The sequence below is a fragment of the Ziziphus jujuba genome, chromosome 1 (assembly GCF_031755915.1).
Source record: "Ziziphus jujuba cultivar Dongzao chromosome 1, ASM3175591v1".
Lineage (NCBI taxonomy): Eukaryota > Viridiplantae > Streptophyta > Magnoliopsida > Rosales > Rhamnaceae > Ziziphus > Ziziphus jujuba.
The window spans coordinates 14,647,449-14,669,785 of NC_083379.1; the positions used below are offsets into that span (position 1 = coordinate 14,647,449).

The 22,337-nt window shown below is 33.0% G+C and overlaps 1 protein-coding gene across 2 annotated transcripts; it reads left to right on the top strand.

Annotated features, from left to right (window-relative positions):
• Positions 1–1,467: 1,467 nt before the first annotated feature.
• LOC107420420 (protein NAP1) lies at positions 1,468–21,894 on the top strand. Of its 2 annotated transcripts, XM_016029379.4 has the most exons (25): positions 1,468–1,636; positions 2,316–2,735; positions 2,819–2,893; positions 4,111–4,191; positions 5,502–5,582; positions 5,726–5,808; positions 7,112–7,196; positions 8,367–8,492; positions 8,615–8,722; positions 10,477–10,521; positions 10,606–10,748; positions 12,202–12,334; positions 12,920–13,030; positions 13,148–13,226; positions 14,007–14,200; positions 15,475–15,620; positions 16,432–16,513; positions 16,644–16,754; positions 17,738–17,863; positions 17,948–18,087; positions 18,195–18,291; positions 18,592–19,583; positions 20,220–20,432; positions 20,772–21,307; positions 21,470–21,894. In XM_016029379.4, the coding sequence occupies exons 2-24, from the start codon at positions 2,343–2,345 to the stop codon at positions 21,271–21,273; spliced, it is 4,146 nt and encodes a 1,381-aa protein (XP_015884865.1). In that variant the 5' UTR covers positions 1,468–1,636; positions 2,316–2,342; the 3' UTR covers positions 21,274–21,307; positions 21,470–21,894. The 2 variants fall into 2 exon arrangements, with proteins under 2 accessions (XP_015884865.1, XP_015884873.1); XM_016029387.4 differs by lacking the exons at positions 1,468–1,636; positions 2,316–2,735 and having other exon boundaries at positions 2,834–2,893; positions 5,492–5,582.
• Positions 21,895–22,337: the final 443 nt, after the last annotated feature.

The window sequence follows — 22,337 nt, forward strand, 5'->3', positions numbered from 1 at the left end:
TTGATAATCTAATGTAGTGGATCCTTCAATTCCAAGCACCTGTGAAATTCTCCGTTAACATCAAAAGTCAACTATATGTATATTTATATATATTTTTTTATTTATTACATAACACATAATATATATATATATATATATACGGAAATTTTATGGTGAGGACGGTCCGTATGAGAACCGCAGTATTAGTGATTGTTTTTCATAGTATTAATGATGGTTTCTTAAAAAATCGTCACCAATACTATAAAAAATCATCACCAATACTATAATCTGCATGAGGACCATCCACATCATAAATGGACTATACATATATATGTATATATATATTTATATATATGTATATATATATTTATATATATTATGTGTTATTACGTTTAACATGTGTTGTCACTGAGATATAACCCAGGAGACGTAAGGAAGCTAACTGAAAACGAAAATGTACCAATATAAAGACTCATTGACATTCACACATGGCTACAAATATGGACTTTTTTAGATTTTATTGAAAATAGTTTTCTTGAAAAAACAAAAAAAAAACTTTAAATCAAAACAATTGTAAAGTTCTCACCAATAAAAAATTGTCTATTTTGAAATTTAAAAGTTTCTAATTAAACTTCGTGTATATTCTGCTTCGCTATTCTACCGTTGGTGTTGGGTTGAACCATTAAATATCATACTAAACTTGCTAACCTTTCTAAATACTAAAAGTATTTATTATTACAAAAAAAAAAAAAAATACTAAAATTATTTTTTGTTGAATTAATTAAAATAGCGTTTAAAGTATACCATTACAATGTTTTATTTACTTTGATATTATTGATAACACCATTTTTTTATTCGCTAAAAGTATTGATAACATCATTCAAAATATAGGTAAAAAGACTTAAAAATGTACAATTCACATATATCTTTTTAATTAAATACATTTTAATGAATTCACTTCACTTTCACAAGCAATTTTTTTAAAATAGGTGATTTCTTAAAAAGAAAGATAACCAAAAGAATGCTTTAAACTGCTTTTATCTTTTTAAAAGTGATTTTAAATATTTTAAAATCACTCCAAAACATGGATTAAAAATTGATAAAATTGAAATATTGAAAAAAATAAAAAAGATCATATATAAACAAATGTTAACAAATAACAGAATGTATTTTCACTAGAGCAGAGTGAAAAAAAAAATATATATATATATATACTTTTCTTTTTTTTATTGAAACTATTTTCCAGCTTTTTTTTAAAAAAATTTTGCCCACAAATATCGGTTTCTTTTCTTTTCTTTTAAATATATTATTTTTTTGATTATTATTTTTGAATATATATATATATATATATAGAGGAGTACATTGGAAGAAAATTAAAAAAAATTAATTCTACAGAGTACGGACTACGAATACAAGTGAAAAAACAAGGGGAAAAAAAAAAAAAAGGAAGAGAAAAAAAAAAAAATATATACATGAAAGCCGCCCTTCTGTCTTAAAACTGCCTCCACTCTAGGACCAACCACTCTACCTCTCTCTCTCTATCTCTCTCTCTCTCTCTCTAAACTCCATAAACAATGGTCGATACTCAGATCTGAGCTCTCTATGCGCTCCGTTGCTCCAAACTCGCGTTGTTTCTCAACTCGGAGTCCACTAAATTGTACGCCTTTCTCTCCTGCTACTTATTCGTATTCGTATGCTCTGTTTGGTTGCTTAGAAAATGCGGGCTGAGGAACGAGGAAAATTAGTCTTTTGAACTCTTTAGAATTCTTATTCTTTTTGAGCTTCGAGAAAATAACTGTTTTCGCTCATCGTGTTGTTATTTTTTTTTTTGGGTCAAGGTTCGTTTATCATCTCCCCCATATTTCTCAGCAACCAAGTACTTTGTTTGATTTGATTGTATTTTATTTGCTTTATATGTAGTGACATTTAGTGTAGAATTTCTAGGTTTGGATAAATTTATCTCTATACTTGTGTTATATGCTTTAAAAATTAAAATATAAGAATTGCAGAAGAATAAAGTGAGAATATGAGCGCTATTGCTCTTCGTCATTTTGAATATATATATATACATATATATTTGTCGAACACAGAATTAAATTTAGTGAAAATATGAGTGCTGAGCCATGATAATGGTTTAGGATCAGTAGGTTGGAGTTGTTTTTTTTTTCCCCCCCCCCCTCAATAATGATGCAAATAGTGAAAACGCTCGGTTTTCTTTGACAGGGTATGAGTGTTGGTGTATGAGATGGATAGAGAGGCTGTTTAGATTTAAGAATGATTTAAATGGATAGTTGAATTGCTAGAAAACTTGACTCTCAACGAAACTTGAATTGCAGAAAATTTTGAGGGACGTAAATTGACCAATGGCAAGATCACGATCCCATTTCTCAAGTCAAGATTCATCGTTGTCACCCACTGCTGTTAGATCGCGGGAATTGGAGGGTCCACCAAGATGGATTGAGTATTTGGGTCCCGAAATGACATATAGAAATCCCGGTCTTGATGCACAGCTTCAAAGTTCAGTTGGGTCCAATAAGGGTTTGAATATGCAGTGGGTAGTGCAACTCACTATTGTTGCCAAAGGTCTTATGGCTAAAATGTATAGGTTGAATCAAATATTGGACTATCCGGATCCTGTTAGCCATGTATATTCAGAAGCCTTTTGGAAAGCAGGCGTGTTTCCCAACCATCCAAGAATTTGTGTCTTACTCTCAAAGAAGTTTCCGGAGCATTTTAGCAAGTTGCAACTTGAACGTGTAAGAATTGAGTGTTCTTCCTTTCAAATGTTGATTATTTTCTTTGGTGTCAATTATGTAGGACTTGGTAAACTCTGTTTCAGGTTGATAAGATTGCTTTGGATGCTTTGCAAGACAATGCAGAACTTCATTTACAAAGTTTGGAACCATGGATTCAGGTAAACAGATAGTGCTTTTGTTTCCATGCAGACTTTTATTTGCGCATATTTCTATATTAAGCTCTTGGATTATTAGTTTGCCAGTGTCTAATGCTATAATTATTAAACTAAAATATGGACAACTATTAGTGCATGCCAGATATAATTGTATTTTTCATGTCTAGAATAAGATGGGTTTAATTCTACTGGTATTCAGAATTTTTTCTAAATAGGTGTAGGTATTTACCATTACTCTATTAGTTTAGTGTGATGTCTAAATTTAGAATGGTGGTGTCCCTGTGGGCTTATGAAAGTTGGTTTATGGTGGTTCTGTGAATGCTGAAGATGGTTGAGCTTGTTGGTGGGTATAATTGATGTTTATGGTGGCTTCTCATTTCCTAGTAGTTAGTTCTTTGTTGTTCAACAGACAATTTATAAGCTAGTAACCAGTAGGTCGAGGCACAGTCAGATCTAAGAAAATTGTTGAAGCTCAAGTTTGATGTCTATTCATGCTGTATTAAACCTGAATTGGTCAGTTTAGTTGGGATCCTTTCAGTTAATAAATTATAATGTTTATCATTAAGATAAAGGAACATACCTCAATACTATCATTTTGTTCTGGTTTGTTTGATGGTGTTTTCAGAATTCAGATAAAAGAATAAGTTGTGGATGAAAAATTTCTATCATATGTTTAACACTTGCATGTTTATAGCATGACCTTGTTAAATTATGTAATGTAGATGTTAATAGAAAAAGGGCCACAGGTTCCTTAACCTTTTTCCCAAGGAAAAATATTCACAATCAAGTTAACTTTCAACTGCATTATTCCTATCTCGAGCATTTGACTGCTTGTTATTAGTCTTCCTTATCTCTTGTCCTTCAATAATTTTCTCGTTATTCTCTTCAAGTCTAGTTAGAGATGACCAGACTCTTGTATTTTAGATATTCATTTATTCAATTTACAATGAAATCCTATTTATGTTTCTATAAATAAAAACTGAAGAAAACAAGAATTACATTGTATTCCTTTATTCGGTTGCATTCAATTTTTGAAGCTTCACTTTCTGTTGTTTCATTGGTTGTGGTTACAGTAGGAACTTTTGTTTGTTTGAAGGTTTCACTTTTTGTTGTGTTAAGAAATGGTCTTTTAGATTAGTCTCATTGTCAGATAATTGCTTTAAATATTTGCTTCGTTTTAGTTTAGCATATAGATTAATAGCTTTTCTTTGTTAAATCAGCTTCTTCTTGACTTGATGGTGTTTCGAGAACAAGCTCTAAGACTTATATTGGATCTGAGTAGTACTGTCATTACCTTGTTGGTGAGTATCAAAGTCACTTCTCTTTTCACTTTGGTATAATATTTTGCTCATGACATAAGGACGCTGCACTAGTTTGTGCTTTAAAGTTCATACCAGGTCATAGACAAATGACCTTTAAAAAAAAAAAAGGTTCTATTAATGAGGTATTCTTCCATAAATGTTCCCGCAATTGCTCATTGGACCTAGGGAAAAAAAAAAAAGAAAAGTAAAACAAAACAGAGGCTAAATTAGTCCTGTAGATGAATAAAAATTTGTGAACAATAGGTTATTCTAACCAGTAAATCTTATATACTTTTGGGAATGCATTTATGGTTATGTGTTGTGCTTGCAACATTGTAAACTTCAAGACAAAGCATTGACTTCCTAATCCATACACAATGCAGCTGGTACAAATAGTTAACCTTTGGTTAAATATATTTATGCCAGACTTGGATAGAGAAAGAGAAGAGGAACATGAGAATATGATGAAAGGAGGTGGAGAATTAGGAGGAAATAAATGAAGCGGATCAGATAGATATAGAGAAATGCAAAGAAATCTAAATGGGAGAAAGTATTCTATAATCAAGTCAGTGATCTGTCTTTAAGGACCCTATTTTATAAACAAGAAATCCTATCCAAATAGGAAACTATAAAATAATCTGATAACAAATCTAAGAGGGAATAAGCTCTGAAAGTCCCTAAAGTACTAATGTAATAAAAACCTCAGATAAAACGTAATGTAAATAAAATATCATGTTTCTATTCTGCATCACTCTCTCTGGGTTGAAGAACTTGAATCTAGAGAGCTAAAGCTTGTGGTGCAGTTGAAGTTTTCATGGTAAAACATCAACTTAACTTTAGGAATATCTTCACTCGTGATAAAATTTGACTAGAAGCATACATACATGCATGAAGCCAAAAAAGAGATGAAGGTGCCTCTAACACACTTGGAAACCACACTGGATGCTCAGTAATACCTAGGTGCAACTGCATATAAAACAATATATAAAAAAAAATGGGAAAGAAAAAAAATGATGAGAAGGATGAATTATTGGGGGTACAAAATTTTTTTTGTAGATCAGTGTTACCTGACTTCGAAAGGGTAGATGAAAGCTTAAATATTTGTAATGCACTTCTTTTCCGAGCAGGCATTCTATAGTATACATCTTTTGGTCATTGTATTTGAGAGAAGTAGATAGTTATAATGGTTAACATGTCCTGAATGTTGAAATAGAAATATTTGCATGGTTTTCCTTCAGCCACTGGTGACAAAGACATTAAGTTTATGTTTCCATATGATATCTCTAATAACTTGGTGCAGTATATTGCAGCCCCACCAGAACTCGCTTATACTACATGCATTTATGGATCTCTTTTGCTCCTTTGTCCGTGTTAATCTTTTTGCTGAGAAGGTATGTTAACCTTTTGTGTTCTTTTATTTCTTGTTTCTGTAAGAGCTTTTACTTGCTTTGTCTTAGCAGTTTTTACTTACAGTTCTCAATGCTTGTCAAAACACATCTGCTTTTAGAATCACTAATATAATTGTTTATGATAGATGCCAAGGAAGATGATGCTTCAAATGTATAACCTTTTGCATGCAATCTCAAGAAGTGACCGAGATTGTGATTTCTATCATCGGTAAGATCATCTTATATTTGGTAATTATCTTTGTTGATTCTGCTTGACGGGCTGTTTTTAGTGGTTCAAGTTTGCTTATCTCTAACTCATGAATTTGGTTGATAGGAACCTATATGATAGCACCCATTTTCTTTCATTCTTGTAATTTATTAAAATGTTTGAATGAATATACAATTTTCTTAGTAGTGAATGCTGGCTAGAGATATCTGTTTTTTGGTATTAAGATCTTGAATAAAAATGTTTAACCCTTCTTAAATGCAAGGATAGTTTGGTATTTTAAATAGTATTGGTTAAGTTTAGAAACCAATGGGTTCATGCCCCCAAAACCATTGGATTACCCAATCTAACCCTGCTTCCTCCACCAACCAGGACCAAAATTTAGGAGCCACTACATAGTGAAGGAATAAATGGTCAATGGATTCATTGTTTTTACCGCACATTTTTTTTTTTTTCTTATATCTAGATGGAGACAGAGAAGTCAGTATTCTTGTATGTAACATATCACATGTATTTATCTTGCCATGCACAAAAAGCCAAACAAACACTTTAACCGTAGTTGGTTACATACACGTGCTTTCCAAATTATGTCAGAAGGCTAAAACTATTAGAGAAGTGTCATCAATGAGGAACAAATAGGAATTTTAAGAAAATGCTTTTGATGAACCTAATTTCCATACTCTTCTATCAAACTTATTTTGGATTTATGCTCACCTTTTCAAGAACACTCCATAAGAAACACAATTCAGCGACTTCTCTATCATTTAGATTGCTCAAAAACAATCATTTTTAATTGTAACATGTTTTGGATATGAAATGTGTGGGGCATGGCCAAAAAAAAAACAATTCTATATTATAAAATTATAAATAAATATATATTTTCTGAAACTGTTCATACATGTTAAGGTCCCCCCTTCCAAAACAGATAAAAAAGGAAAAAAAAAAAATTTGAAAATCTGCATCCTGTCTTAGCCTTTCTGTTTCTTAAACAAATTTAACATGTCAAATGCTACGTTTAACCTCAATTCTCATGCCATGTCTGATAAGAGAAGAATTATTATTTTGGACTCATGTGAAATGTTAAAATAGTTGGATGCACGAAATGTTCTTGCCACATGTTGATGCATGTTATTGCTTACCATTGTCTCTCGTTTGGTTTTTGCAACAGCCCATTTAGGAAATGTTTGGTTTTCATGGATTATTCTTTGGGCAACATTTATAGATAATTTGTAGCACTCAAGTGTGTTTTCACATGCTTATTCTTACTTGGATGTAGGCTCTTACGAATTTATTTTTCTTATGACAGATTGGTTCAATTTATAGACTCTTATGATCCACCGTTAAAAGGATTACAGGAGGATCTAAATTTTGTGAGCCCTCGTATTGGAGAGGTTAATCTCATGCTTTCATTTATGATTATGATTTTGATTCAGGTTTCAGTACTCATCTTGTATGGTAATATGAAATGTGAGTTAAAGATTTTGGTTAAGTAGAATTGTCGTGGTGCATAGGAAAAATGTGAGTTAAAGAGTAAAATTTTCAACGACTTTTCTGTGCCCTATATTTTGTCCCTTTATTTGTTTTCAATGGATACATTCAGTTTTAACATTTGTTTAAATGTTGGATTATAATATAGCAAAGACTAATGGGGATTATGAGAGGGTGTATTATGAATCTTAGAGCAAAATAGAGACCCTAACTTAGAAATATCCCAAAAACTTTTAAAAATAAAATACTTTTTTTTTGTTCCTTTACTATGTCCATATAATTTTACTCCTGAATGAAAAGATTTGCTATGCTTTTACAAAGCATGTCTTGTCGTTAGGCAACTTAAATTAATAAATTTCGTACCTTGAAAATGGTCACAATAATCATAATAATTTCTAGGAACAACTCTGAATTTTACAAAATTTTCAATATATCATAGAAATGATTGAAAAATAATTGAGAGGTTAACAAGTCTTTGGATAGAAAAATTTAAATTGCATGCATCTATAATTTTTTTAATTAAAAATTCAAAAATTAATTTTATACAATTTTGAGATTGTGCGAAATCAAATTTCTGGTCCAAAACTGAAACTATAGGGACTTAGCAGACAAATATATTTTCTAATTATTTTATTTTTAATCTTTTTGGATGATAATAGTTTTCAACCATCTGTTTTCCCCCAAGTATCATACTAGGCCATCCGTTTAACTTGTTCACATTAATTTCCATAGCTTTGATTGTCTCTGTTATGTATTATCCTATGTAGAAACAAATTTCTAATTTGAAGGCCTTGATTGAGAATAATGAAAATATAGGGCCCAACAATAATATTTGTGTAACAGTATATCTGAAGGGTACTTCACCCTAAAAGGTATGGTTAAAATATTTGGCAGGATCATAGCATCTTCCAATTTCTATTCTAACTATCTAATTATAAATTGAAATAGCATTTGACAATTTGTTAATAAATGTACAATAACATCTAGGAAGATGGAAGGATTGATTTCGACAACCAACCAATAGTATTGGAGAATATATATAAAATAATGAAATTTCAGATTTTCTTTTTCAGGTATTGGAGGCAGTTGGTCCTATTATTTTCCTATCAACAGATACGAGGAAGCTTAGAAATGAGGGTTTTTTAAGTCCATATCATCCACGCTATCCGGACATTCTGACAAATTCTGCTCACCCTTTGGTAGCCACTGTTACTTTTTCAAAGAAAGATAGATTGACCATCTTTCTTCTTTTACTTACTAAGCTAGTTAGCTTATTAACGAATTTCAACTCGCTGGATTTCATTGTTCTTTACACATGCAGAGAGCTCAGGATCTAGCAAATGTTACATCCTATCGAGAGTGGGTATTGTTTGGGTATCTTGTTTGTCCTGATGAACTGCTTCGTGTCACTAGCATTGACATTGCCCTGGTAAATCCTAGCACATTGTATTTGTCTCGATAGATATGAAATAATTAATATTTTAAAAATAGCATATATCAAGAGGAACAATGTTTATGAACTTTAGATATTGATATTATTGCAAAGATGTCTTATGACGCAGCACATAAAAGTGTTAGCTTCCATAAAATATGGTGTTTAAAAATTGTGAGGTTGGTGTTACTTCCATGATATGGGTTTTAGGGTCGTTTTGACTGTCATGATAATGGATGCTTAACATGGGGAGATAAGGCATTCTATAATAATAAGGATGAATTAGAATGGTAATCTGTTTTAAAAATTGAAACATTTATTTTACTGTGTCCTGAAAACTGTTTCTAGTAGTTATTTTGTAGGAGCAAATAAAGGATTCAGAGTTATAATTTGGTTCTATATTGGGTCAGTTTAAATCTGATTCTGATTAATTGTTTACGGAGTCTAAGTAGGTTTTTCCGATGAAAATTGTGAAGAGTCCTCTTATGCTTGAGGACTGAAGTGAGGAATAGAAAACCTGTGGTTGTAGGAATTAGAAAATTGGTTTAAGTTGCCTTAGAACTTTCTGACTGTCTGGTGTTTTCCATGGTTGTATGTTTTATCAAAAGATCAAAATCATAAATAAGCTTCTTTGTCTAGTTCCAAAATATTTATGGTTAGAACTTAACTTTTCTTAATTGCTCAAGCTAGTAGGAGGTGGGTCGATAAGGATTTATGTTTTTGAACACTCTCTTCACGTGTGGCCCACTTGACGTGTTAGGCATGCCTTTTTTTGGGCTGCATATTAAGCCCCAACAGGTGGACATGTTTTGTAGAATTATAAATGATTTTGGTGGAGTTACATATGGAAGCATATATTTTAGCAGCTCATGTACCATGTTAAAATACAAATTTTCCTTTGAAGAGAATGGTTTATATATTCCTAAAGCTTAATCTATTGGGAAGTGAGTCCAACAATTTGTATCTTCTATATCTCAAACTAATATAGATAGTTAATGCTGTCTTTTACATGTATTAATGTCCAGTAATGAGAAATAAATTGGTTCCTACACATTCTACATGATTGTCAGTTAATCAACAGAAATAATGGTTAATTAAGATTTGAACATAAGAGTAGACAAACAACTAAACTCTAATTCTATATTAAGTTACCATCAACGTCAAAAGCTTAAGATTTTAGGAAGTATACCCAATTATGTATATCAAGCTAATACGATACACATTTAACATTTGTATTGCTATCTTCATCCTCTTCTACCTCTATTATTTTGTCCCATATATTATACTCATTATATGGTAATATAGTAAGCTATGCGAAGCATTTGGTATTTTCAATTCTGTGGTCAAATCATTTTAAATTATCATGCATCATCTGTTTCATGTTTGTGGTTTTCCTACTATTAAGATGTTTCTAAATAATAGAGCATAGTATGCCCTACTTTCTCATGAATATGATGAAATGGTACAGTACAATCCAACTTGCCAAACAAGCCTAGGTCTCCCTCACATTTATAGAAGCAGGTTTGAAATTTTGAAGTTACAATAATACCTTTTGTGAGTACTCCAAAGGAGAGTCATATCGTCTTCCTATCTGATCGCTTATTATCTTTTTTCCTGATCTTTTGTTTGCTAAAATTAACCTGAGTACTGACTGCTTTTACTATAAAAACTTAAAGTGTATCGTGATTGTTCAATATTATGTTACTTGTTTCCTGACCTTTGTCTCCCTTTTTGTTGGTCCTGGATTTCAGGTTTTACTTAAAGAAAATCTGGTTCTTACATTATTTAGGGATGAGGTAAAATTTGTCCTCTATTTGCTGTCAGTAAACCATGTTCTTAATATGCACTGAATGACTGTTGTGGTAACCTTAAACATGTAGTACATACTTCTGCATGAGGACTATCAGCTATATGTTTTGCCACGCATTTTAGAATCAAAGAAAATGGCGAAATCAGGACGTACAAAGCAAAAAGAAGCAGATCTGGAATATAGCATTGCAAAGCAGGTTGAGAAAATGATAAGGTATAAACTATTTTTATTATTTCCATATTTTTAGCCTTAAATGTAAAAGACTAACTGGAACTTACAACAGAGGGTATCAGAAACAAAAACAAATGAATAATTAAAAGAAAAACTTTTAATGGGAAGCTACAGTTCTGCAACTGTCTTTCAAGTTGTTAATCACCTTGTTATTTCCTGCTTTTGACATATTTTCTAGAACATATATGTGAACTGTTCTGATCTTGTATGTGAGCAAATTTTTCCTTTTGGGATTTTTCAGAGGGGCTTTTGGACTTGTATTAATCTTGGGAAAACCCATAAGCCTAGGGGCTACATTTGATCTTAAAGTTAATGCTTTTGTGAACAAATTTTGGGCTTGAACTTGTAGAGAAATAAATATTAAACCCTGTTTCTGCATTTATCTCATTACTTTGCATAAAGTCCTACAAGTGTAAGACAAATAGCATTGTTGTTTTCTGTTATTATATTAGTCCAAATTATTTTTCTTTCTTCTTATTATTTATTTATTTTTAGAAAAGCAAAGAGGTGTAGAAATATAGGGACAGAATGATGAATATTAAGAATTGGTAACCACTAAATCAGCAACAACAACTAATTTTTTATGTAGATTCTCGTATGCATTGTACCAGAGTAAAATATCCTCTGTAATGTCTCAAATATGCTTCAATATGACTTAAACCCTGTTTGGTATTACTTCTTGGGGTCCCAAAAACAATTATAACATAATTTTGCTAACTTTTAAATGCTTTATAACTCCATTATGTTATAATCATGGTAATTTTGAAAAGTGTGTGACGGGTTGCTTCCTAAATTTGATCCCCATATAATCAAACCTCTTTTCCAATAGAGGGTTTAGAATTCCACCATATCCTTATTAAATAACTTGTATACCATTTGAACCTTATTTGCTGTTGTAATAAATCTGGATAAACTTTATCAATTTCCCAATCGTGTAATTAAAAATTAAATGTTTGGTCTCTTGTCAGATGTTATTGTCAACTGCCAAGACCAATACCTCTCTTCTCTATCTCAGCTTGCCTTTTTTTTTTTTTTTTTTTTCCCTCTCCATATGCCGTATTAAAGTTTCACTTCTTTTTCTCCCAAGTATTTTTTTGAAGTCAAATTAAAATTAAAATCATACACTTTAATAATAACAATTTAGTAAAATAACAAATCATGTCCATTTCAGTTATTACATATTATTGTACTATTTTTAACTTTAAAAGTACCAAATGCTCTTTAAAAAATATTTAATGTTTCTCATTTCTAAAGGTATATTTTACCAAATATTCAGCTGCTTTATGTCACAGTTGATTTTTCAACAATATGACTAACAGTGATCTTTTACAAGTTACAATAATACCAAACTGGTCCTTTGTTGTCAAATCACTTGTGCTTTTGTGTGTATATGACACCATTTTCATTGATACAATTATGTTGATGATGAATGCAGTGAAGTGCATGAGCAAGCATTACTTTCATGTGATGCCATACATCGTGAAAGGAGAATATTATTGAAGCAAGAGATTGGAAGAATGGTGCTCTTTTTCACTGATCAACCTAGTTTATTGGCTCCAAACATACAGGTAAACTATCATTAGGACTTCTTCAAATGTGCTATGAGAAATAATATATGCTATGTTAAATGATCATAATGGAAGAAAATGTCAGCATCCATGTAAATGTTGGCATTTAATTTATGAAATGCTAGGGAAATGTCAATGAAATGGATGGCAACAGAAACTCCCAGAAAATCATGGATAAATTTGATTCGAAAGATGAAAAAGAATTAATTAGAGCAGTAGAGCGTTAAGAAGTTATAAATCACAAAATAATGATTCAATTACACTAATGCCTTCATAAAATAATACTGGTAATCCATGTACCATCTTTTAAATATGATTCGCACACTGAAGAATACTTGAAAAAGTATATCTTTATTTTCTCTTGAAAGTATGATGAGATTTGTCACATTATTACAAGTCTGCTGTAAAACTGATAGGACTATAAGTTATACTGATTGTTTTCCTCCTTTAGTTTTTTCTTTTCTTCTTGTAACAATGTCATTGACTGTGCAATTTTAAGTACTTAAAAAGGAAGGCTGATTTACTAGTTATCTCTTGCGTTGCTAATTGAAGATTCCTTTTTCATTGATGTAATGTATGCTACAGATGGTGTTCGCTGCCCTGGCCTTTGCTCAATGTGAGGTCATCTGGTATTTTCAACATGTAGGAATTGCGTCATCGAAATCCAAAACTGCTCGTATGGTACCGGTTGATATTGTGAGTCATGTTTTCTCACTTGTTTTGGTTAGATCTGTCATCATTATCGCTACTTAAGTTCTTAATTTGCTAGCTGCTTGGTATGCGCTTGACTTCTGCTTTTATGGTCTTCTGCAGGATCCGAGTGATCCAACAATTGGATACCTATTAGACGGAATGGACCGCCTATGCTGTTTAGTACGCAAGTATATTGCAGGTTAGATTTGAATCTGATAACGATAATATTTTATTCGAATGAAAGAATAAGATGCTCTTTTTTTTTTCATGCTTAAATGCTATGAATATATATCCTTGGCTAAGTTGAGCCAGTTATGTCAAAATTGTAGTGGAAATATTTCAAACATCTCTCTTCGTTTTTTTAGGACGGGTCACTACTTTCTTTTCTAGTACAGTTAATTCTGGGACAGCATGCACTGTGTGCTGTTTTTTGGAATTCTAAGCACTGACAGTTCTGGTCCTGACTTTTCTAATATTACTTGCTTGGCTGTGGTATTATATTCTAGACACTAATGGATTTTATGATTTTAAGCTTGTTGTAGGTGAAAGATGATGATAATTAAGTGCTGAAGCTTGTATAAAATCAGCTGTGTGTATGTCAGGGAGACAGAGCTGATGAATTTTCTTTAGATGAATTTTGAGAAAGTTATTGTTCAGAGGACTATGATTCTAGTTGGAAAAGAAATATGACAAAGTTGTTGAGCTTGTAAATTTATTAACTTGATGCTTTTAGTACAGTTTAATACCTGCTAGATCTAGTGAGGTTACTGTAAAATTGTTGGATCTAGTTTTTGGATAGGACCAATGTATTGGATAATTACAGGGGAAAAGTATTTTTGCTGCAGCTATTGTGTTTGTTGACTGGAATGGCAATTTTCCTTGCGTTCCTAGATGTTAGATGATATGGTTTTCTACTAAATTAATAACTTACTTGTTATAGATGGATTAGGCTTAAAACTCCTTTCATGTTTAAATGCAGCAATTCGAGGTTATGCTTTATCATACCTTAATTCATGTGCTGGTAGAATTCGATTTCTGCTGGGTACTCCAGGAATGGTGGCTCTTGATTTAGATGCGAGCTTGAAGGGACTTTTTCAGCGGATTGTTCACCACCTTGAAAACATTCCAAAACCACAGGGTGAACATAGTTCTGCCATGACATATGATCTCTCGGTAAGAAATCTGCACTAACTCATGCCTTATGTTCATTTGAGCAAATTTGATGAATATTCTAGAGTTTCTAAATGCAGAATTGATATATCCTGTGAATCTGAAAGATGTTACCATTGTTCCACCCTATGTAAAGTTTGTTATTTAATACAACTAGCATATTATTAATATTTGTAAATCTACGCGTACAAGTATATTTGAAAGTTACTTTATTTCCCAATAAAATGTCTACATGAAAAGTTAAGACCTAATAGTTTTTCCCCATTTCATAAAAAATATTTGTTTCAAATCTTGGAGAATGAATTTCTAAACTTGGCAATATTTGGCAGACCTAAATGTGATTTCTTCCTCCTTTAGAAACTCTTAAATTTCAAAAGATTTTACAAGTGAAGAAGAGGCTGTTAGGCTATTATTGTTTCAAAGCTTTTGCTAATGAGTATGCATTTTCTCACCACTGGAGGACTGAACACATGAAATGAAACTTCAAATGAGAAGTTGCAAATAAAGAGGGAAAGTTCTGTGGAGCTTTGTGATGATGGTATTCTTTTGGTCATTATGGTTGGCAAGAAATGTCAGGATTTTTAAAGATGAGAGTCAAGTTGTGAGAATTTTATGGATTATATCAAGTTTTGGGCTTCTTTATGGTCATCTTCTTCAAAGGAGTTTAGGGATATCCCAAATCCTTTAATTTTGTTGAATAGGAAGGATGTGATGTAGTTAATCATTTAGTTATCTTTGAGGATTCCTTATCCTATTTAATCTTCTGTAATGTGTTGTGTTATTAATAAAGTTAGTTTTTTTTTTGGCAATTTTTTTAAAAAAAATATAAATAAAATAAAAGAGTCTTTGAGAAGTTTCATTTGTGGGGGTTCTATGCGAATATAAATTGTTCTTTATTATCCTGTAAGTTCACGGTTATGCCATAATAATTACATTCTTAGTTTTAAGAATGGAGCCTAAATTTATATGAGCATTTGACAGGGAGGCCGTGATAGAACAATCAAATATGGCTTTTTTAGAAATCTGTTTACTATTGTTTAATTTCTTGAACCACAAAAAAAAAAAATTCAAGTGATTGGTGCTAAGTTTGATCAGCTTTCCCATTAATATATCCTTTTTATCCCTTAATTTATTGATTTTTTGAGCAACCTATTGCTCCAGATGATTATTAGTTAAAAGTTAAGATGCTATAATTGGATAATCATTGTTCCTGGCTTGATTGTTAATGTAGCTCTTGTTTCTGTATCAATTGATGAGTAACTGCAACAAATTTGTAGGAATTCCGGAAAGATTGGTTAAATATATTGATGATCGTCACTTCTTCTCGATCATCTATAAACATAAGACATTTGGAAAAAGCTACAGTCTCCACAGGGAAGGAAGGCTTATTGTCGGAGGGTAATGCTGCATATAATTGGTCAAGGTGCTTATCTGACTTTGTTTTTATGTTGTGACAATACCATTTTATTTTAAGAGGATTCATGTCGACATTTTTCTATGACTTGCATATAGTATTGCATTGTTCTTTTTTGTATTTATAGTCTTATCCTTGCAATTCATTTATCATGTTGAATTGTTATGAATGGTCCAGATGCCCAATGACATGGGCAAGAGTAGAGGGATTCAGGGAAAAGGTGCTGGGAAATCGCATGGTTTAGCCTACAATACCAACAAAATGAGTTTTTTTTTCCCCCTCTTTTTCAAAAATAAATAAATATAGCAGGGATATTATCAATTTTTTTTTTTTTAATAAATTTTTTGGCCTTCTGGGTTCCAATTGCTTAAAAAAGTTAACGTGAGTGTCCGATTGGATTCCATGTATGTGGAAGTGAGATGGAAACTTTGTTAATCATGTTCACCTCTATTTGCTGGTGGCTTTAGAATTTTGTTCCTTTGTGCTTTCACTGTTTAAAGTTCACAAGGTCATTCGTGGCCCAGTGCAGGGGATACTTAGCTCTTGGAGAGGCCATGGGGTTTGTAGGCTGATTTGGGATGTTTGGTGTCTTAGTTCTACATTGCATTTTGAAGGGTATGAAAGGTCCCGAGTTGTCTGCACTAATATTTAGATGTGCCAAGTTCTTGAGAAACCTACAGATGGTTGATTCCTAAAATTCTTTTATGCATCTAATCTACAATCATTTTGTTCTCAGGTCTCAACTGATAGTTAAAATATTTGTTCATTAAAATGGTGGTTGAACTAAACAATAACTAAAAGGTTTCACTTTCAATTCCAGATGTGTGGATGAACTGGAGTCTCAATTATCGAAGCATGGCAGTCTTAAAAATTTGTATTTTTACCATCAGCACCTTACAGCAGTGAGTTTTTACATTTTTCTACGTGGTTTCTTCCGTTTCCTTCGCTATTATGGGCAATGTAAACTTGTTAAAATTGAAATTGTTACTTTTTTCTGTCAAAGAACTTTGAATTGAGCTTAGCTGTTAATAGGTCTTCAGAAACACTATGTTTGGCCCCGAAGGACGTCCTCAGCATTGCTGTGCATGGCTTGGAATTGCTAGTAGTTTTCCAGAGTGTGCGTCCCCCATAGTTCCAGAAGAGGTAATAGATAAACTCAAGTCTCTTCTTGCTCAGACTCTATAGTTGGCCCAGTTGTTTTTCACATGCTCAGAACCTAAACTTTCAAATAGTTATCCACATCTCAAAGCATGGTAATGCAACATTTCTCTAGAATGCAAAAAAAGGGATCTGCAACATGTTCAGTGTTCATAATTATCAGTTGTTTTGGATTGAATTTTTTTTTTAAAGATTTAGTATCATGCATAGTTATTAATATGGTACAATACAAGAAGAAAATGGTGTCGTTTATGTAAAATATTATATTAGATGTAAGTTTTCCTCTGTTTTTTCATCATTGACATTTTCTTCCACTCCTTCGATCTTGTGTTTCCTTTATTCTTGGTAGATTTTGCTTTTCCTCACCGGATTTTTCCAAGGTTGCTCCTTTATTTGGTGGTTTCTAGTTTTTGTTGGTGGGTTCTGGTTTTGGTTTTTCAGTTATCCGGTGGGTTTGTATTTATCTCTTGTTTTCCATCTCTTTGTAGTTGAGTAGGGATGTGGGACAATTGTTGGTTGACTTAGCTAGTCAAACAATCATACTCTGTTTGTGTTTTCTTTGACTCTAGCCCCTACAGTTTCTTTTTATTTTTCTTTTTATAGGTATGACTGTCTTTTATTTACTATTATATATCTAATTTCCAGTCCCATTTTATCCAATGTAAAAAGTACTTTACTTTTATGAAAAATTATTCACCTAACATCTGACGAGGACTATTTAAAAAATTATAATTAATATTATTCATAAAATATATTATGTATATTTCCTATTATAATTTTTATGCGTATCTTATACACATTTTTAGCAAAATGATCCACATTCAGATACATGTTTTTACAACCTTGATTATGAATTCATTCCTCCGGTTGAAGCTTTATTATTTAGTTAATGCAGTACAGATTTGGATGCTAATATATGGAAGGTGAGAAATGAAATGACAATTATTTGTCTCCTTTACTGCAAGCAGGTGACAAAAATTGGCCGGGATGCAGTCCTTTATGTTGAATCTCTCATTGAATCTATAATGGGAGGCCTTGAGGGCTTGATCAACATCCTTGATTCTGAAGGAGGATTTGGTGCACTAGAGACTCAGGTAGTTATTTTTATGTCATCTTGTAACATTAGGAAAGGTTGAAGTTAATTGTGTTTCATAATGCTGATGATGTGGGAATCTCAGCTTCTTCCAGAGCAGGCAGCTTCGTATATGAACCATACATCAAGAGTTTCAATGTCGTCAACGAAGTCACCAAAGGCAGCTGTTGGATTTCCTTTGCCTGGCCATGAGAGCCATCCTGAAAGTAATGGCTCTATCAAAATGTATATCACTAAATCACCATTCTCTCATTCTATTATTATATAAAAATACAAGTCCCTGGTTCTTTCTCATGTGACAAAATTATTAGTGTATTTGTTTTCTATTGAAGGTTGGAAGCTGCAATGCAGAGGCTGACCAATTTATGCTCAGTTTTGAATGATATGGAGCCCATATGTGTTCTAAATCATGTCTTTGTCCTCAGGGAGGTTCGAATGCTCCCCTTCTCTCTCTCTCTTTCTGTTTTTGTTTGTGCTGTTTTTGTTATCATTTTTTAAGCTGTTACAAATCCATAGTGCACATGCAGAAACACATGCACAATATTATATTTGTGTATCTTTCACATACTGGTGTGGGAACCAAATGCAGTCAGGTCATTTACTGTTTCATCATAACACCATGTAGCCACACATAGTATATATGCATCCCACACTTGCACTGAGTTGGGAAGCAAATGAAACCATGTTGCACACTGTTTTTCATTGTAACATACAAGTTATTTTGCACAGTATATGAGAGAATGCATCATTGGGAACTTCAGGAGGAGACTGCTGGCAGTATTGAAAACAGATAATGATCTGCAACGTCCTTCTATCCTGGAATCACTGATTCGCAGGCATATTGGTATCATCCATTTAGCTGAGCAGCACATTAGCATGGACCTAACCCAGGGTATTCGGGAAGTTTTGCTTACAGAAACTTTCTCAGGACCAGTTTCTTCTTTGCATTTGTTTGATAAACCGACAGAGCAGCATACGGGATCAGCCACAGAAGCTGTTTGTAACTGGTACATAGAAAACATAATCAAGGATGTTTCAGGAGCTGGAATTCTTTTTGCTCCAATTCACAAATGCTTCAAGAGCTCAAGGCCCGTTGGTGGATATTTTGCTGATTCGGTCACTGATCTTGGAGAGTTGAAGGCTTTTGTTCGTATTTTTGGTGGTTATGGAGTCGATAGACTAGACAGAATGCTGAAAGAGCATACAGCTGCTCTTTTAAATTGCATTGACACATCATTACGATCAAACCGTGAAGTACTAGAGACAGTTGCCAGCAGCCTGCATTCTGGTGATCGAATAGAAAGAGATGCATCAATCAAGCAGATTGTTGATATGGAAACGGTGATTGGATTTTGTGTTCAAGCTGGGTTAGCTTTGGCTTTTGGTGGACTTCTAGCTGATGCTGCTGGGACTGTACTTGAAGAAGGTGCTCCCTTGCTATATTCTTTACTAGCTGGAATAGTTAAGCATATACCTGAAGAATTTCCTGAAATGACGGAAATCAAAAGAATGAAAGGGGTGGCGAACAGTGTTGGTGTTTCTGTTGAGCATGACTCACAGTGGGTGAGATTGATCTTGGAAGAGATTGGGACTGCAAATGATGGTTCCTGGAGCTTGTTGCCGTACTTGTTTGCCAGCTTTATGACATCTAATATTTGGAACACCACTGCCTTCAATGTTGAAACGGGAGGCTTCAACAACAACATCCATTGCTTGGCAAAGTGGGTTTGCATATTTTTTTACATAAAGTTCTTATTTGAGTATGTTAGATACTTCTCAATGCAAAGTTAAATCTAATTATTCTTATTTTGATTTAGTTGCAATGCATGCATAAAATGATCTCAACACTATCAATTTATATTTGTAACACCAAAACCTTGCTAAAACAGCTTAGTTAAACCAAGTAAAGTATCTGATTGTGTAGTTAGTTTTTTTTTTTTTTTTTGTTATTATTTTTTTATTGGAAGATGCTAAACATTTGTTATCTTGACTTGATTGACATAGTTAATGTTCAACTCTTGTAAGTTTTAAGTTTTTGAGATTGATGGTCACTTAAAATGGTATCCGAGTTGTATGTCTCCTGTGTTCAAAACACGTTAGCCCCATTTTTGGTAAGTTTTGGTGCTGCACATGTCAGTTCTGAATTCTTTTTCTGATAATTACATGATCGCCTAAAAGTGAGGGAGTTTTGAGTGTGCGTTGGCTTGATATACGCAGTTGAGTCTCCACTTCGTATAGTCTTAAAAATTCTGGAATTGATGATAACCTAACAGAAATTAAGCATTTTGTAGTATTATCCATTTGTGAATGACTTTACTAGCAACTATTTCTGTGTTAAATTATAAATGTCTTCGCAGGTGCATTGGTGCTGTCATTGCAGGAAGTGAGTATGTTAGATTGGAACGTGAACATCAGCAGAGAAAGTCTTTCTCTAATGGACATGCTAGTGAGACGTTGGATTCTGAAATGCAAAGCCATTTGTCAGCTGAGGCAAGCATAAAGTCCACAATGCAGCTCTTTGTCAAATTCTCCGCAGCCATCATTCTAGATTCTTGGAGTGAAATTAATAGGTATGTAGAATAAGATCCCTTCCGATTCAGTACAAATATTTAAATTATTTCTTTCAAGTAAACGTGTGAATTTGTAGGAAATAATCCTTGGCAAGATGTTTCTTGCTTATTTGCTGCTCTATTGATTTTTTTTTTTTTAATGTTTTTTTTATCCGTAAGTTTAGTTTATAGGAGATAAGCAGGCCGGTATATCCATTTCATACTTTGCAGTACAATGGCAAAAAATTGTGTTGAAAGGCATCTTTATATTGTTGCTTGCTAACTTTCTCCTCTATGGCATGTTTTTCATTAATCTTAACGTAGCACAAACCTTTTAATAATTTCAACTTTTCTACACAGATCTCATCTCGTAGCACAGATTATTTTCCTAGACCAACTTTGTGAGATCTCGCCATTTCTTCCAAGAAGCACTCTTGAAACTCATGTTCCATACGCTGTTATCCGCTCAATTTATAGCCAATACTATGCGAATTCTCCATCCTCTCCTCTGGCACTACTGAGTGTTTCCCCCCGCAATTCACCTCTACTATCACTATCACATGCATCTCCTGTATTACGGCAGCCGCGTGGTGACTCAACTCCCCAGTTTACTGCTATGGATTCAGGTTATTTTAAAGGATCATCATCCCATGCCCAGGACCACCTCTATGATGCTGACAGTGGAAGCTTACGAAGCATTGGAAACAAGCAGCGGAACATTCGTCGTTCTGGACCTTTGGATTACAGCTCAAGCCGTAATAAAGTGAAGTTCGTGGAAGGCTCAACTTCTGGGAGCACAGGTGGTCCCAGTCCGTTACCCAGGTTTGCTGTATCAAGATCTGGTCCAATAGCGTACAAGTAGAAAGATAGACCAAGACTAAAGAAAAATGGGGCTGGTAATTTATGCACTGATTGCTGGTGATTTGTAATTCCATAAGCATACATGAAGCATTTTGTAGTTCATTAAAATTTTAGTAACATGTATATCTAGAACTACACAATTTACTGTCTTTATTTTGCTTGATAATGTAAATCCTTGTTACCTCTTGTATCTCCAGGCTGTTGATGGATCAAGTTTTGGGTGATGGCCTGAATGGCCTTTCCTTGTTATCTAAATTTCTGCTACAATGATATCCAGCCTTCAGTTCCAGCTCATGCTTCAACTGGTACAACCAGTACTCTTTGGTACAGTTCCTTCGATCCTTAGGGTCCTGGTCTGGAAGGTATGATGATACTTTCCATTAAGGTGACAAGTTAAAGATCGAATGGGTAGAGGAAATAAGATTAAAAAAGATTTTTAAGGTATACAGTAGCATAGATACATCTAATGTTATTGTTTCTCCTTGAATTTCTAGAGCATAAATGTATCTTTGTAAATGCACGAATATGTAAAATATTATGTTTATGTGCATCTTGTGTTCACTTGATTCATCTAAAGCTTGATATAATTGATAATTTAAGCTGTTTAGATGGTTGTTTGGCATGATATAAGTCTAAAATGCTAGTGACCCGGTAAAAGTGCTTGAATATTTATATATATACGTTAGTGACATAGTTTTAGTAATTCATTTGTTCATTTTTAACTTGGAAATCAATTTTATTTAAAAGAACTTAATGTAATTTATTTGGCTGTCCACGTAAGAAGCTCAAATTTGATTCCAAGTTATTTTATGGATGTTAACATTTTTACCGGGTCTAGGCAGTTAGGCTTTGACATTTTGAGGTTTTCATGTTAAATGTCATGGAAATTATCGACAGTTAATTTTTGTATTTTTTTTTCTTTATTAAATCATAAATTGCAACATGATTTCTCTAGTTAGGATAATTTGATTATTATAATTGGAGACTTCAAATTAGAGTCATATCCCAATTCATCATTGTTGGACTACCAACATAATGTGAAATATTGTCTCTTTGTTCCACTCT